The sequence below is a fragment of the Lagenorhynchus albirostris genome, chromosome 16 (genome assembly GCF_949774975.1).
Source record: "Lagenorhynchus albirostris chromosome 16, mLagAlb1.1, whole genome shotgun sequence".
NCBI lineage: Eukaryota > Metazoa > Chordata > Mammalia > Artiodactyla > Delphinidae > Lagenorhynchus > Lagenorhynchus albirostris.
The window spans coordinates 73,505,151-73,523,245 of record NC_083110.1 but is presented as its reverse complement, the minus strand read 5'-3'; the positions used below and the strand labels follow the sequence as shown (position 1 = coordinate 73,523,245).

At 48.0% G+C, this 18,095-nt stretch overlaps 1 protein-coding gene across 7 annotated transcripts in view; it reads right to left on the bottom strand.

The window, feature by feature from the left end:
• The window catches only part of PLPP4 (phospholipid phosphatase 4), a 459,170-nt gene that overhangs the window by 77,272 nt on the left and 363,803 nt on the right, over positions 1–18,095 (bottom strand). For all 7 annotated transcript variants that reach the window (XM_060125674.1, XM_060125667.1, XM_060125670.1 and 4 more), the window contains one exon: positions 8,218–8,388. In XM_060125674.1, the coding sequence (XP_059981657.1) occupies positions 8,263–8,388 (126 nt within the window). In that variant the 3' untranslated portion in view covers positions 8,218–8,262. The remainder of the gene's footprint in view (positions 1–8,217; positions 8,389–18,095) is intronic.

The following is an 18,095-nucleotide window of genomic DNA, read 5'->3' as shown; positions in this document are numbered from 1 at the left end:
TTTTCCCATTTAATGGAATGAGTAAAAAGTGGTATCATAGGTGCCACCACAGTTATCAGAAGTAACCAGGGCAATGAAAGGTCTAGCGAAGGCGCCTTCTCAACAAAGTCATCCGGGGCTCTGTTCATCACAAAGGTGGTGAACAAGATTTACAAAATGACTTACTTTATGAGAGAGAATGCCACCAAGTGCCACTTGATGAAATCACATTCACATTCTATAGAGCGTGTGCTGACAGAAAAGCAGGCAGGGGACAAGTGGGCCTTTATTAGGGAAAGAAACTACTTGGGTTTGACTTCACCCCAAATATGGTAGCATGGGACAAGGTGGGGCTGTGATTCAATGGGGGCATATGTGGAGCTCCGTGTCCCCGGAGTACACACGCTGCAGTCTCCTCACTCAGCCTTCATGTCATTCATCCATCACGTATGTTGCACAGGGATCAGGCGTCAGGCGTGATGCCCGGTCCTAGGACACGAGGCTGAACAAAACAGACACGTTCCCAGTCCTAGGGGAAGTGACAGTCTTATCAGTGAGTTGCAGCTATAGTGCACGCCATGAGGGAGCAGGTGGGTCTGTGAGATCAGCCAGAGAGTGGCCTGGCTTGTCTGGACCGGGGGAGTTTCACTGAGGACAAGACCCACCAGCCAGCCCTGCAGGACAACCAGGTGTGAACCCGGTGGAGGGGGAAGTGGAGGCAGGGAGGACAGCGCAGTCTTCTAGGCAGAGGAAGGAAGGGGCGTGGCAAGTCTGAGAAACTGAAGGAAGGTCCATCTTCTCTCAGGGGGTGGTGTCATTGTAAGTCTATAGGACGTAAGTTGACTAGGCTTCTGGTGTGGGCTGGAAAAGAAGGGTGTTCCACGTCCCCTCAGCCTGGACCAGGGTCCCCACTGGCTCTCTGGGCTGCTGCCTGTGCACCTCTCAGCCCACATCTACCTCTCGGTGTTGACTCCCCCCTTGACTGCCTCACCTTCATTTCCCCGGAGCCCAGCAAACATTCAGTAAATGTTTGGTGAACTGAGATGCACTGAACAACATCTACAAGATGCACTAAAGAACAGACACCACCAGCCACAAAAGGCCACATATTGTGTGATGCCCAGAATATGCAATGTCCAGAAGAGGGAAATCCAGAGAAAGAAAGTAGATTCGTGGCTGCCAGGGGCTGCAGTGGATGGAAGACATGAACATTTTCTGGAATTAGATGGTGGTGATGGTTGCCCAACTCTGAAGATACTAAAAACCTTTGAATTGTGCACTTTAAAAGGGAGAATTTACGAATTATGAGTTATGAATTATACCTCAACAAAGCTATTTAAAAGGGGAGGTTAGAATCAACACCTAATATGCTCCAATGGTAGTAGAAAGAGGGCTAGACTTTGAATCAGGCAACTTGGATTCGAATCCTTACCCATAAAATGGGCATGACCCCAACCCCTTCTTATGAGGTCAAAGGACAGGAAAGGGTCTCATGGAGTCTGGCCTACTGAGGTGACAGCCCTGCTCACCTGCTCCGACACAAACAAGCAGAAAGGCTTCTGAAAATGTGCTGTCAAGTCCTAGGGAGGAACACAGCCCTCTCTGTTGCCATGGCAACATCCAACATCACTCAGCTGGTGTGACTTGGGACCTTGTGTGCCTTGGGCTCTATGACCCAAGACCCTAGGGTAAATACCAGCTCTGGATAACTCAACAACCTCACATGATTGTTTCTGTTCTTTTTATTCTACTACTAATGAAGCGTCCTGTTTTTGTGACTTTGAGTTTCTATAAAAGAACTTACATAGCACAGAGAATGCACAATCCACCTGGTACACTGTGAGCTGGCAGGGCAGAGCCAAGTCTGTCTACCTCAATACTGATGGCCTCCACCAGAGAATGCCTGGACACAGGCAACATAGTGCATGAGTGAATGGGTGAAAAAACCAGTGTATAGAAAAAAAGATACTAGTAAGAAAGGAATATGATTTAGTCAAAATCATTCATTCCTTCATTCCACACATATTTATTGAGCACTGTTATGCATCAAGAATTGTTCCTCCAAAAGATATGCTGAAGTCCTAACCCCCAGTACCTCAGAATATAGCCTTATTTGGATATAGAGTCCGTATAAAGATGAGAAAGTTAAAATCAGATCAGTAGAATGGGCTCTAATCTACTATGACTGGTGTCCTTATAAAAAGGAGAAATTTGGACACAGGGACAGACACACACGGAGGGAAGATGATGTGAAGAAACACAAGGAAAATACCATGTAAAGATGGAGGCAGAGACTGGAATTATGCTTCCATAAGCCAAGAAATATCTGGGACTAATAAGCTGGAAGAGGCAAGGAAGTCTCTTTCCCGTACAGGTGTCAGAGGGAGTGTGGCCGGCCAACACCTTGATTTTCCGCTTCTAGCCTCCAGGACCATGAGACGATTTCTATTCTTCCAAGCCACTCAGTTTGTGGAACTTTGTTACAGCAGCCCTAGGAAACTAACACAAGTACCTACTAAGTGTCATGCCAACAAAAGAGACACAAATCCCTGCCCACAGAGAGAGTATATTCTAGTACAGAGCTCAGCAAACTATGTGCACCATTCATTTACATGCTGTCTACAGCTGCTTTCACGCCACCATTGCCAACTTGAGTAGCTACAACAGAGACTGTATGACCCACATAAAGCCTAAGATATTTACTATCTGACCCTTTACAGAAAAAGTTTGCAGACTCCTACTCAAGTAGATAAGACCGGACAATAATCAATACTAAGAAATGACTTAGTTTGTCAGACGGTGGTAATAAATGAGCAAAGGTGAGAGCCACAGGGCGTGTGGTGGACGTGCTGCGATTTCAGCAGAATGGTCACTTAAGACGGCCTCACTCGACCTAAGATTAGGAGGGGGAAGGGAAGGAGCCACACACACATCTGAGAGAAGAGCATTCCAGGCACGGGAGAGAGCCAGTGCAAAGGTCCTGAGGTGGGAAAGCACTGGCATGAACAAGGAGGGGCAGTGCAGAATACTAACAGGGAGGCAGGAACCGAGGGACCAGATCTTAATGCCACTGCAGGACCTGGGCTTTGACGCTGACAGCAATGGGGAGTGACCGGGGGCTTTTCGCAGAGGTGAGGCACCACATGTGACAGGGCTTTAAAGGCTCGTTCTGGCTGCAGTGTGAGGGGCAAAGGAGGAAGGAGGGAGAATGGCAGCCGGGCTTCAGCAATAAGCCAGGCAACAGGTGAGGGTGGACTACAGTGGGAAAAGGAAGTTGGATTCTGGAACTATTCTGAACATAGAGCCAACAGAAGAAACCAGAGAAAAATCACAGAAAACAGAGGAGAGCATTCCCTCGGATAAATGAAGCCAGGTGGTCAATGAGACTTGGGAGCAGCCCAAACCTATCTTCCCTGGGAACTAAGGAATGAGGGACGCCAGGGCAGAGGGCAGAGGGCCTGGCTGAGAAAGCCTCTCTTGAGGCCCAAAGCTCCCTGTCCAGTGGGTTCTGATTAAAAGGGAGGGGGCAGCCTGGGGCTGCAGACCGCTCGAGCCCTCTCTCCGGGATGCCCTGGGTATGAAGGCAGAGATGGGCAGACTCATGGGCAGTCAAGGCTCAGAGGTCCCCAGACCCCAAGCAGCATTGGCAGCTGAAGACAAATGTGAACGCAGACCCCACCACCCGGGACAGCTGACTGCAGAGGGAAGATGAGGGGAGATCAGTTCACTCAGGATGGAGGATCTCGGAGGGAGAATCTCAGTGTTCTTGTTCTATGTAAGGCTGGTGGGTTTTGGTGGGAACAATGGTTTCATTCCAAAGTCTCCTTTTCAAGTCACTTCATTTAGAAAATTTAGAGATTGGTTCTGACAGCCCAAGGGAGGGAGGCCTGGTGAACAGTGTGTGTGCCTCAACTGTGTGTGTGTGTGTGTGTGTGTGTGTGTGCGCGCGTGCGTGTGTGTGTGCGCGCGCGCGTGCGTGTGTGTGCGTGCGTGCATGTGTGTGTGCGTGCGTGTGCGTGCGTGTGTGTGTGTGTGCACGCATGCGTGTGCGTGTGTGTGTGTATGTAGGGTGAATGTGGGGGGAGAGGAGGGAGCAGCCTCTACCTGGCTTTTTAGTGTGGCTCACGTACAGTCGGGCGCTGTGTCTCTGTCCCCAAACACCGCATCTGCAGAGACTGGAAACTACACATAAATTCATTTCACATCACAGACCCTTCACAGCCCAGTCAGAGAAACCTGGCAAAGGCAACGGCACCATCTTGAAATTTTCAGCCCAGTCAAGCATGGCATCTGTGACTGACATGGATGCGTTCCAGCCTCAGGCTGGGTGGAAACAAATGACTGCTTCCTCCCTTGAGACATGGTTTTCTGGATTATATCCAGAGGGAGGTGCTCTTTCTTATGACGAAACACTGCACAGGCACTCAGCGCTGCTTAAAATGACCTATGATTAGAGACTCAGCGCTGGTTAGAAGGCTACCCGAAAGCTGGAGTCACACAAGGAAAGCCTGGATCCAGACCCAGGGATTTGAGGGCAGAGGCAGCTCCTCATTATGTCCGTTAATGGAGAAAAACAACACACTCCTGCCACTTCTAGCTATAACTGTCCACTGACTGGAAACCACACTCACACAAGACTGTGAGTTGGGGCAGAAGAGGCTTCAATGAGGTGCTCTGTTCTTTCTGTGCGTTTTTCTCTACAGATGTTCTTCCCAGCATGGAAATTCCACAAGTTTTAACTCTGAAAACACACAGTTAATCACAAAGGTAAGCTTCTTTGTGAAGCACTGGCCCTGTGGTCGGCCTCACCCATGGACTCTCTAGCTTCTGGCTGACCCGAAAGCCAGCATGTCACAAAGACGTGGAGAACCTTAGCCAGATAAAGATTTATTATCCAGCCAGTGCTTTTATTTCTGAAGAGGTCCTGCTAAGTGTTTCACTGCCCCTCCAGACCATGGCCTGTGCCCTCCATTTTCCTCACTTAATGAAACAACAGACTTGTGTGTTTGGAGTGGAGCTGGAAAGGCAGAAAAGACCAGAAGGGCGTCGATAACAGAAAACCCCTATGATAATGAACAGAGCAAAGCGTTTGAGATTACGGGCTATTTACTGTATATGAATATGTAATCGAGTAATTGGATATCCTGCCACATCAGGCGCAGTTGCTTAAATCAAAATTGGAATGGAGTCATAAAAGTCTCGTAATATTAATGTTGTTAACTGAAGTCTATAATGAGAGGTTCTCAGGTTGTGCTGCTGCCTCTGGGTCTCCCCGTGAATTCTCACCATGACAGATGACCCCCGCCCACGGGCACTGGACACCTCAGTCCACCAAAGAGCAACAACTTACTAATCTCGGTCGGGCATCCTGCCTCAAACACCCACCTGCACAGCAGTCGAAGGCCTCGCTATCCATCCCTTCTGGAAACCTTGGCAGCCTCTCTGATTTCTCCCTTAATAAGTGAGTGTTGAATGAATACAATTTTCCACTCACTGAACATTGCGTCTTCTTAAGACGTAATAAGGGAAAGAAAGACGGAGCTGCGATGTGGCTACAGGCCAGGCTTTCTCAGCCTCAGCAACAGACATTCGGGGCTGTGGGGAAGGTGCTATCTTGTGCACTGTAGGATGTTTAGTAGCATCCCTGGCCTCTACCTACGAGATGCCAGTAGCACCCACCACAGACACCACCTCTACTTGCGAAGATGTCTCCAGTCATTGCTAAATGTCCCCTGGGAGGTTCAGTTGCCCTCATTGAGACCACTGGTATAGACAGTGACGGATGGCCTCATAAAGGGGAATTCAGGTGAAATAAGCCTGACTCGGAGCCCATTAGAGGATCCCAGGAAAGGCACGCTCCACCCCTGGCTGACTCCTGGGTACAAACTGAACAGACGATGGCACAGCCGAATGGATAGCTGGGCCACACCCATGACCTGTACCAACTGGGGTACATTCAGTTTTGGCTGCAGGAGTCTACCATGATGCAATTTTGGCTTGCCCCCCCATCCCAAGTATGGCCCTAAACATCACTGATCATAGATTCTCTTGCTTTGCTTTCCCATCAGCCCACAGAGCATTAATATTCTCCCTCTACTGCTCCAAGTTCCTTTCTGTACCAGCTGGATAGAACGGGTGTGAAGCCCCGTTGCCAGCAGGCCTCGAGTGCACCAGCTGCATCAGAAGTCCAGCATTTCCCCAAAGCCAAGAGCTGTGATCCTTCATCCTTTCATGACACGCCAGCCGCAGCTCGGTAATGAGTAACAAAAGAGCATTTAATAGAGGCCAACCTCACGTCTTAGGTTTTTAAGACAAGATCACTACCCAAAAGCTCTTACTACCTTCCAAGATGAAGCCAAAATCTCTTCAACTCTAAAACCCTTAATCATTTCTCAGGTCCTAAGTGGCTGAATAAAAGTGGAAACCAGGGATTCACGGCTTACAAACAGACCATGTTCCAAAAGCATGTCCACCTCGAAATCAGTGGTTTGGGAAACACACACATCCTTCTTCAGAAATGATGCTCTAAGCAACGACAATACCGATTCACATTGGTGCAATACATTTTCATTTACAAAGTACACTCAGATCCATTATTTCCTTCAGCCTGTGAAACGGCTCTGGGAAATATCGGGGGATTATTGTTCCCATGTTCAGAAGAAGAAACTACAGTTTACAAGGATAAATGAGAAGCCGTCCGTGAAATGCCATCTAGTCCATAACAGTTCTCATGGGGAAATGCCCTAATCATACGCGCCACAATGATTCTGTTGGAAAATATTCCTAGTTCCAAGGGTGCAATGGTTATGCCCTTGTGCTGCTGGCTCAGCGATCCTCTCCCTGCCCCTCTCTCATTATGTGGTCTCATGTATCCAGAACTTCATCCAAGTCACTGATAAAAGCAGAGAACAAGGGAGGGCTCCGGGTCCAGCCTGATGGGCCTCGACTGACTGCCCCCATCAGCATGGCCTCAAGACCCCCATCAGTGCTTGATGCCTCCACCTGTCCAGACCGCGCATCAGTCTCCCTTTCCCCCTTCACCCGCCAGGCTGAAGCTGGAGGCTCATGACACCCAGAACGTGAGTTCCAGGAGGGTGGAGGGTGGAGCTGAGGCCAGAGACGGAGCAGAAGGCTTCCGGAGAAGGTGGGGCAAAGGCATCTCCAACTAGGAGTTCCCCTCACCTCTAGCCTCAACTGCCGCCTCACTACTACTGGAACACCTGGGAAGAGGTGAGAAGAGGGCGGTCAGAAAAGGGGGAGGAGGGGAATGGCGCCTGCTGACAGTAGGAAGACAGGAAAGGAAGAGCAGGTGGAGGCCACAGACCGATCGCAGAAGAGGCCACTCGTCCAGGGAAGCTGGATTCGGCGCATTTAGTTCAGTGCGTTTGCTGAAGGCTGACACGGTGGAGCTCTCCATGGTATTCTCAGATGTCATCAGAATTAACAAACTGGCTTGTTAACAATGCAGATTCCTGGCCGCCACTCCAGACCCACCCCCAAGAATCCAGCTCCTAGCTCAGAGCGGCCTGGTCCAGGTGATCTGAGGATTGGCCTTTGGGAAACACAGCCCTAGACCCTGCCCTCCCAGAGGCCACACATCCTGTGGATATCGCCTCTGCCTCTGCTCCCTTTCTTGCAGTGGCAGATGCTACTGTGGTCCAGTCAAGCTGAGAGCTGCAGCCGATCTGCTGAGGGGCGTGGCATGGTTTAGTTTTATTCCAGGAACAAGCCCCTCACTTGTTCTGTTATTTTGACTTTGCACAGATTCCCCAGGACTGATACACACAGGTAAGCCTCACTCAGCCTTGCAGTGGCTGCTGGCATCCATCCCTGGCCTGGACATGGTGACAGATATGTCCTTGTGGGATGGATCTGAGATGTGAAAGGAGCCAACAACCACCTGGCATCAAGTCTGAGATGGAGGCAAGGGGTCCAGCAGGGAAGTCCATCTGAGTCTGTGACTGAGCGCCTGCCATCCTAGCAGGACCTGAGGGGTCTACTGGAGCATGAAGGAGGGGGAGGAACTCCGATTCTGTCCCCAGCAAGGACAGTATGAAGGCCAGAACTCACCTGAACAGGTGCATTTTCTTTAAAACTGTGTCTGCTGTGTCATTTCAGCCTACTCTGGTTTCTCTCAGTGGGCACTTACCTCTCCCCAGTAGGTGTATGTCTCCCCGCTTCCCTGCAGGAGAGAGGCAGACGGCCCAAGGACTGGGCAGGCCCCAGGCAGGAACTCACCTTGCCAGTGATGTTTGTAGTCGCACATGCGGGACAGGGCGATCATCATGGCGCAGTACAGGGGCAGGATGGCAGCACAGAGCCGCCAGCTCTTCCCCCGCCCACTCTCGGTGAAGCAGTGCAGCTTGCCAGCCAAGTAAAACGTCGTGAAGCCAAGTCCCGAAAAGGCAACTGCCGAAGAGAAACAGCAGGTGTTACTCTAGCAGGTGGGAAGCAGCAGGGACACAGGGCACCCTGAGCGTTCTGTCTGCCATCTTGCACACTACCAGGGCCAAGGCCATGTTGGCACCAGGCACCATCTAGGCAATCTGTGCTCTTGCTAGAACCACGCTGGTATGAGAATGAGAATAGGTCAACAATGAGAATGACCTTCCAGGCTCGCATGTGATCAAAATCTATTCTATTTCATTCATTCATGCATTCAACAATGACTTAATGGGTGTCTACTGTGTGCTAGACAGGCACTGATCGAGGTGGGGGGGGAATAAAAAGATGCCTCAGAGTCTATATCTGGTCTCAGGGGCTCACGGTCTGAATGAAGGTGATGGCCACGCTAATAGAGAGTTTTAATACAATGTGTTGATTTCTACAAGAAAAAAGAGTGCATGCAAAACAAATGACTGTGATGACAGCATAGCTTTGGAGGGGGAGGGAAAGTAAGGGATTTCTGGCTTGGTGGCACTCAGTAAAGCTGGAACAGCAAGTGCTGTGGAGAAGTGAGTTTGACAGAGAAACCAATGATGACAAATTCCTTATTTTCTCTTACAGATTATGGTTATTAATTTTTAGAATTGCAAAGACAACTCATAGCTGTGCTGAATCCATTGTCAAAAGTGTGGAGTCGGGGGTAGTATGTGAACCCCAAGCTTTCCATCCAGTCAGGTTTAAACCACAGTTGAACTCAGTGAGTAAGGTGGGTCTTCTGTGGGCTTAGAACAACGGTCCTCAACCCCGGCTACACACGGAGTCACCTTTAAAACCTGGGAAGCTTTCAAAACTACTGGTAGCCAGGTATCATTGTCAGACATTCTGTTTGCACTGGTCTGGAGTGGACCTTAGTGGTGTGCGTGCGTGCGTGCCTGTGTGTGTGTGTGCGCGGGCGGGGGGGGGGACTCCCCAGGTGATTCTATTTTTTTTTAAACAATTAATTAATTAATTAATTATTTTTGGCTGCGTTAGGTCTTTGTTGCTGCACGCGGCTTTCTCTAGTTGCGGCGAGTGGGGGCTACTCTTCACTGCAGTGCGCAGGCTTCTCATTGCGCTGGCTTCTCTTGTTGTGGAGCACGGGCTCTAGGGCGTGTGGGCTTCAGTAGTTGTGGCATGTGGGCTCAGTAGTTGTGGCTCGCGGGCTCTAGAGCGCAGGCTCAGTAGTTGTGGCGCATGGGCTTAGTTGCTCCGCGGCATGTGGGATCTTCCCGCACCAGGGCTCGAATCCGTGTCCCCTGCGTTAGCAGGCAGATTCTTAACCACTGCGCCACCAGGGAAGTCCTCCCCAGGTGAGTCTAATGGCAGCCAGGAGTGAGTTTAGATGCTTTTGTTGAAGGCAGGGGCTACAGCTCCCACCTTCTCTAGACACCAGCCTATTCAAAACTTTTCTCTTGATGAGAAAATACTCCTGAGGCCTGAGGGGCAGAGCTCCTAGGTAACCAGACCGCACGGTGATTTGGTAGATTTGGTAGAATGGGTCTAACGTCATAACACCAAGGATTTAAGAGACTGTCTGAAACCTGAGCAGCGGCCTCGGCATCAATGAGTTTGTCACAAATACAGAATGTCAGACCCACCCCAGACCTACTGAGCTAGAATCCGTATTTCACCAGATCCACAAGCGAGCTGTGTGTGCCCCAAAGTCTGAGAAGGTCTGGCCTACAGCACATTCATCCTCGTTATACAACATCTCTGAGAGTCCATCTTCAGGAAATAATACAAAACTACAGAGAAATCTAAAAGATATTCTGCTCAAAGTTATTTATAATTATGGGAAAATGTAAAGATAAAGAACTGGGATATTTCCATTCAGTGGATTATGATGCAACCATGGAAATTACTGTGACTATGTAGCACTACAGACAATACTTAGGACACGATGCTAAGAGAAAAAAGCAAGAGCCTAAATTGTAGGTTCAAGATAATCATGGTTATAGTACATAAGAATGAATAACCTGCAACTTTAACAAATTATCTCTGATAATAACGTGTCTTCTTAAACGGGGTTCCCCAAGTATGAACACAAGCTTGTACCAAAGCAGAACTTTTTCAGCAATCAAATTAAACAAGTAACAGAGTATTTTTGTTTTTAAACAGGATATTAAGCCAGGTTTATCTCAGGAATAAAAATGAAGCACTTAAACATTTCTGAATAATGATTTGTGCTCAAACAGGAAGCAGTGCCAACATATACTGAATATTCTGTTTAAAGTAAAACTAGGCGCCAAACTGCATTGCCCAGGCCTGTTCTGGATTGTCTGCTATGATGAAGGGTATTAACTGATTTACAGGGTGTCCAAAGCGGCCCCATTCGGCCATCACCCTCCTAGCAAGTGCAACGGGTTCTTAATTGCCCATCCTCACCCACTTTGCTCTGTCTCTGCTTTTCGTTCACACTCTGCCCTGAGGTAACAGAGTGGGGGAGGGCTGGACACTCGGTTCTGGTGGGTACCGGCCTCATTCTGAGCTCTTACAGGAGGAGTAACGGACTTCGTTCAAATCTGGCAGTTTAGCAGTCTACCCACCTATTACTGCTACTCCATTTATATAAGCGTCTTGAGCACCCATGGATTTTGGTATCTGTGGGGCTCCTGGTACCACTCCCCGAAGGATGCTGAGGGATGACTGTACATTGAATGTGGTGAGCCTAAAAGATCTGCCCTGGGGCTTTGTAGGGTTATGGATGAAAGTTTCCAAGATTTGAATCAGAGAAGAGGCAGCCCTGGGTGTTGCCAAGTTGTCATCTCTTGGGAAAAGAAGTCTCATTAAAAAGAAGGTCAATGAGCGTAGAGGGGCTGTTGAGCAGGAATTTGTATGTGTCCCCATAAAAAATGGTTTGGAGACTTTAAGACATATGAGTCCCGGCTCAGCAGCCAACAGCGCTGAGCCTCTGGGAATATTCACAAGATGGACAAGAGAAGGGGCCGCTGAAAACCCTCCAAGGTCAAGTCCTGGGGCAGGTGGTTTGAGGCCCTCAGCTTCCACCTGGTCACCTCCTTGCCCCCAGGAACTCAAATTTGGCCAGTTTTGACAGTGAGGCTGTGGCTCATTCTTTGGAGAGCAGGTAAAGCACGCTCTCTCCTGCTCAGTGGGACCCACGCTGCAGGTCCTCCAAAATGGAGAAGCATCCACTTCTTTGAAAAGGAGGAGGAATTCAAAGGCATTTTAAAGGCTGAGTTCAACAGCCTGGATCATGTGGGCAAGCAGCAGCAGCCAGTCTTACATCCTATTGGGCCTCCGGGCAGCACTTTTAGAGCAGCACTGTGCACCCTTGTCTAGCTGACATGAGAGACTCGGATTCCATGCTAAACCTTACGCTTGTCACTTTCTCACTGATATTCCTACAGTTACTGAACCAGCATGATGTCCTTTGGCAAAGGGCTTCTGAGGCACTTCCTTCTGGCCCAGGAGGCACGTCGCAGCTGTGGGCAGCTCAGGCGCTTTGTCAAAATTCCTGCTTTCCCAAATACCAACTGAATAAGAATTAGGCTCTACCAAACCATCCTGAATTCATAGGATCCCACAGTTTTTCTGCCCCCTCCTCCTGTGAGGCTGGGGGTTTGGGACCAGGATGTAATCTCCCGTGAGCCTTCCAGCTCTGAGATCCTGGGACTTACCTAGGCTCAGATTCAAGTTCAACTGGGAGAAAAAGAAAACAGAAAGGTTTTTAAAGAACTTCTTTCCAATTCTAGCCAAACACCACCCTCTTCTCTTCTCAAAGAAACATGCATTTGAGACCCTGAGGGGCCGTAGAAGTTTTTATGCTAGTGAGGGGCAGGTGAGATGACAGTCGTTCCAAGTGACCATCTTCCCCCTGAAACATGGTCCTTGCTTCCAGCGTGATTAGGAAATAAAACTGAGAATTGAGCAAAGATGCAGGCAGGGCACTGGACATTTTGGAAGATCGGGATTATAAAACAGGATAAATGCATTCATATTTTGCTAACATTATTAACAGAAATATGATTAGAACAGTCCCAAGCCAGTGGTGTGAGAGAAAACTGAGTCTACCTCTTCAGGGGTAGAACAGAGTTTAGAACACACACACACACACACACACACACACACACATACACACACACACACACACACATAAGCACTCATGGTGATGGTGGGAAGAGCATATGCCCCTTCCTTTCAGAGCTTGTAGCAGGTTTTCTTGGCTGGAAGCAGCTGATTGTAAATATTTCTATGTTGATCTGGCTGTGAAAAATAAAGATGCTCTTGGAGCTTCTAAACTAGGAAGCAGATGAAAGAGTGTGGCTTCCCCACCCCCCCTGTTTCTGGCATTTTCAGTGCTCACTTGGCTGTCATCAATGAAAAGTCAATAAGCAAAGCATCACAGTACCAGTTGCTGGTCCAGGTGGTGATGCCAGGCGTGTCACATTAACAGGTCTATCTGCCTGCCCAGTGATTCTGAAAGGAAATCACTGATTCTTCTCTCCAGCTGCATAGATGAATTGTCACAGGTTTACAACATTCCCTTTGCAAAGAAAGGTCTATTTACTGAGACAGCTTAGGTGAAGAATGTTGTTTTGCTTTTACCTCCCCAGTTGACTTTTCAACCAAGTGGAAGAGGTTTGGACCCCAAGGATTGCGAGAAATAAGAAAACCAGCACCAAAGAAAAAAGCTTTAAAAGCAAACGAGATAAGAATCAGGAGGACAGACCCAGCTTTTCGTGTTGTATTTTTCACTTCTGCTAATTATAATGAATTTCCCCAGACAAACTGATAATTCCTGGCACCACAAATGGAATTGTGTTCTAATGCGGTTGTACAAATTTTTCATTATATGATCCTCAAAGAGTTACTATTTTCTTTTCCAAGAGGGAGAAGGGCAATACCAGGTGGTTGAATAACTTTTCATGTTGAATGGTGTTTTGAGTTTGCCAGTGCATCTCCACAAGACCACCCAAAACCAAGGATGTGGGAACAAGCATGCCTAGTCAGCACTTTGCAGACCCTGACAAGCAGGAGAGGGCTGTTGGGAGTCAGGGATCCAGGTTCCCACCTTGGCTCTGCCATTAACTGAATGCACAATCTTGGACAAGTTGCTTTCCCTCTCTGGGCTTCAGGTTGCTCTGCAAAATAAGAGGCTGAACCACAAGCGGCCACCACACCACGCCCGGGGGAGCCAGGCAGATGGGGAACATGAGTAAAGTAGTTGGATGTTGAGTCAATTCTTTTTTGCAACAGAAAACCCTCCCGGGTTCTATTGCTAGACGCTCAGATCCAGGAAGTACTTCACTTCCAGAAAAAATTAATGCTTCATTTGTGATTATAAATGGCAACTAATACCTGGCCTCGCTGTTGGGAGACATCTGAGAGTAGTGAGGACTGGGGCAAACTGGGGAACACCTGCCTGTTTAAAGGTGCAGCCCCACCTCTGCTCAAGCTGGTGTCTACCACACGGGCTCAGTGTTCTCAGAAGTTTTGATCTTGTAACAGAAGGAAACCCTGATATTTATGGGAAATGTCTCCATTTTAAATGTCAAAAACTCATCAAAAATGAATACAGTACAGACCAAATGAACTCATCCACGGGCCAGCAGGGCTGGGGGCTGGGTCTGCAGGCTGCCAACTCGAGAGCTCACCTGCCTTCCGGTGCTAACGGTCCACTGTTTAAATGACCTCCTAAGCTTGCGCTGAGCATGACGCACACCAATTCATCCCTTCTCTTCACACTAGAGCAAAGAAGCACTCGATAAGTTTGGGGTGGTTCTGTTTAAACCAATAACAACAACAAGTTAAGTTACACAGGAGATTTGAGGATTGAATAATCCATTCAACCGGAGGGAGGATTGTGCGCTGTTGAAGAAAGCGGGCTTTTCAGGCAAACCGAGCATATGTGGACTCAACTCTGCCACTTTCTCCCATGTGAGCTCATCTCTGGGGGCCTCAGTTTCCTCATTTGCGCAATGGGGTTAGTAGCACTCAACCCACAAAGCCATCTTGAGGATGCGTTCAGGAGGACCTGTGACATGCTTAGCGTCCTTACTGGGCGCCGGGTGATCGCGCTCCTAACACTGCCGGCTGCCGCAGCTGCCATGCTCCTGCTGTACCCGGCCTGGTTCTGTAAAGTTGTGTCCTCAAAGAAAAGCCTTCACAAGCTCCACTCTTGCAATCTGCAGCTCTTCAGTTACATAACTGCATGCTTGCTCACAGAGAATTCTGGAACCGGGTTCTCAGCCTCTCACAATTCTGCAGCCCCCGTGGCCCTCAGCAGATGTAAAATGATCTTAGCTGGTCAAATGAACAAACTTAAAGGAGCCAGCGGAGATGCTGTTCCCACCCCACTCTGCAGACGCCTGCAGCTCTCAGATGAGAGGGTCAGACAACCAGCAGGCCATTCTTATGCTACATGACCCATCATCGCATAGCTTGCTTCTATGATTCCAAGTTTCACTGTGTTGAAACCTATTTTTATGTCCCTGTGGCCCCAAATCCCTTAAGAGGACTAGTTTCTCATTCATAGTTTCAGTTTCATAGTTTCTCAACGCATAGCTCATTCTAGCTAAGATGCCCGTTCTGTTTTCTTTTTTATGACAAGCTATATTCATTAACATTCTAAGTTATTGATTAAGAGATTTCACTTTCAAAAAAGGATGAAAGAAGATTGCTACAAATCTTAGAACGTGGGTCCACAGTGCACCTGTAGCCTAACTCATTCAACCGAAGAGGAAAGCCAGTTATTATTCCTCATGAAATGACTGACAGAAGATCATTAGCATCTGATGTAGCTACCGAACCAGAGTTATAATTTCGAGGGGAAATTCTGATAATATTACAGAATAGACTCAGTACCCACAGTGATTTTTTTTTAAAGTCTCTCCTTCTCTCTAATCCAGCAGTAATGCGATTGTTTTGCTCTGATGTAGGAGACAAAAAGTCTATCTTGGCTGGAATGAAGAGAATTCTCAAAATCCCAGAAATCTTCTGAATTTCACGCCAATGATTCCTCTAAAATTTCTTTTTAAAACAAGAGTTCATTGCAATTGATATAATCCAAGGGTGGGGGGTTAAGTTTATTCATCCCTGCAGTAGAGCTGTCTGTGATTCCAGGCAGGTCAGAGTGGCCAACAGCCTCAGGTAGAATGACTTACTCTGGTACCATCAGCCTTAAGATTTAACAAGAGTTAAATCTTTCAGCTGGTAAGGAGCTGGGACAAAGGAGAATGGGGGGGTCCTAAGCTCCTTGGGGGAGGCAGGCAGAGTTTGAGGCTGTTGAAGTCAACACCACTTGACCGCCCGATCCAGAGGGATGGAGAGAACCATCCTGGCCCACTGAAGGTAGCCAAGAAGACCTAGTGGATACAACCACAGAGATGTAAAATGAACTGAGAACCTACAGTGAGGCAGAGGTGAAGTAGGGACTGAGCACAGGTAAGAAGTGCTCTTGTAGCCCAGCTGGATGGACCCAGGTAGGCGACCTGACCCCATCACCTCCTACCTGTGTGACCTAAGGAGAGGAGCTTAACTCCTGAAGTTCAGCCTTGCCATCTATAAGTCAACAGCTGTCCACAGAGCAATTGAGAGAACCAACGATAGAGTGTCCATGGCATACTGGACAAAGTGCCTGGCACGCCTTAGGCCCTAAGTTAAAATCTGATCTCTTTTCCCTTTCATCTGTTTTTTCTACTTATGCTCTTTCTCAAAACCATGCTACCTCCCCACAGTGCATCTGAGAACATGGAAGAGGAAACAAAACAAATGCACATACAAAGATAACAAGCATGTGAGTTCCACGGACCAGAATGGCTCCATGACCAAGACACCAAGATGGTGTCTGTGTCTGTTGCCATTATATCCTTCACATCAAGAACAGTGCCAGGCACATCACTGGTGCTCAATAAAGACAAGTGAATGAACAAATTAATGACATGAAGGGTAATATGAAAACTGGACCAGATGATGTGTACTCTTCAGGGCTCTAAGGAAACACAGTGATGAGCATCCCTTTTCTGCCTAACAAACTCCTACTCACCCTGCAAGTCTCTTTAAATGTCACTTCCTCAGAGGCCTTCCCTGGCCCCACCAGCAGGTGTAACAGGCTCTGACTGCCCTCTGCACCTGTCCTTCGTAACACTTAGCACCACTCTTTTCATTTATGTGATTGTCTAGCATCTATCTCCCTTCCACTAGATTCTCCGCTCTGCGAGGGCAGAGGCTGTGTACCCTGTGCCTGCACTCACTAGGTGCTCAGTAAATGTACATATACTGAATGAATGGCTAAAGACCTGATAATCAGGGGAGGTTTCACAAAGGAAGAAGACAGGGCTGCATCCAATGGAGGAGAAGGGTTAGAGTCAGGCTCGGAACTTCACTGGCTCAGGATAACGTGAGAGAGGGAGGTGAGCTGGGCCCTCATTGAATTCTTCCTTATCACAGCTCACCCTCCAGACATATGGTGTGTGTAACACACACACACACACACACACACACACACACACACACACACACACACACACACACACACACACACACTTCCCTGGGCTCATCCTATGAGGATGACCCCAGAATCCTCCTAGAGCCTTCAGAGCAGGAGTCCCTCTGTTCTCCAGAGACTAACAGCCACCTCCCAGATATCTGGGCTAAATACTGGGGAAAAATTTAAGAAGCTACAGAAAGGGAAGCAACACGAGATTCTAAGGGTCTGAAGGAAGGGCAGGTGGAGTGCTGTTTCAATGAACAAGAAAAGAAGAAAAGTGGAAACTGTTTACCAGGTACCAGGAGTGTTCCATCAGAAGGGCAACAAAACCATCAGTCATTGAGAGCCTCCATCTGCCAGACTGTGCTAGGAAGCTTTCATTACCTGGCTTCACTGCATCCCTAGAACAACACAATGATGTAGAAGTTGGGCCTGTTATATGGGTGAGAAATGGAGGCTCAGGTCAAATTACCTACCGAAGGTTAATGCAGTCCTTAAGAAATTGTGAATTGTTTCTAAATAGAGAAAAAAATCACAGATTTTCCTAGCATAGTTGTAGTTATAGCAATGTTAACTGCCTATTTGTTTTATAGCCCCTGTAGGCATGTGACTATCAGGGTCACTGTTGAAGCCTTAGGACCCAGCACACTGCCTGCGAGGAGAAGTCAGCAAAACACGGTGACAGAATGAATATATAAATGGTAGAGACTATTTATTCTTTCACAAACATAACTTCACTCAATTAAGTACTCTGGCAAAAGGCCAAGGTCCTTGGGGACAGAAAGACATTATATGGCCATGAAAGGTCACGTCCTCCATTCCCTGCTTCTAGGCAGGCTGATTCTTCAGCCACCTGAGCCAGACGAGATTTCCATCTCATGATGGAAAGGACCGCTCAGCCTTATTTAAGGAAGGAGCAATGGGGTAAAGGAGAAGGTACCAAAAAGCTCATAATTAGTCTGAAAGCAAATGTCAGAGGCAGGAAATACAAACAGAGTAAAGCAGACTGTAAGTTCCTTGCATAACCCCAGTCTGCATCTCCAAAGAGGATTTTGTTCTGAAAAAGAAAAAAAAAGAACCAACCCAGGCACAATGTGCGAGAAGTGCAGAGGAAGCACGAGTGGTAGGGAAAGAAACTGACTTGAGGAGAAGAAGATGGTGGTCCTTTTGTCAAGCCCCGGAAGCACCAATCCTGGGAAACAGCAAAGCATCAGCCGAGGAGGATTAAGGGTTTTTAAATGAC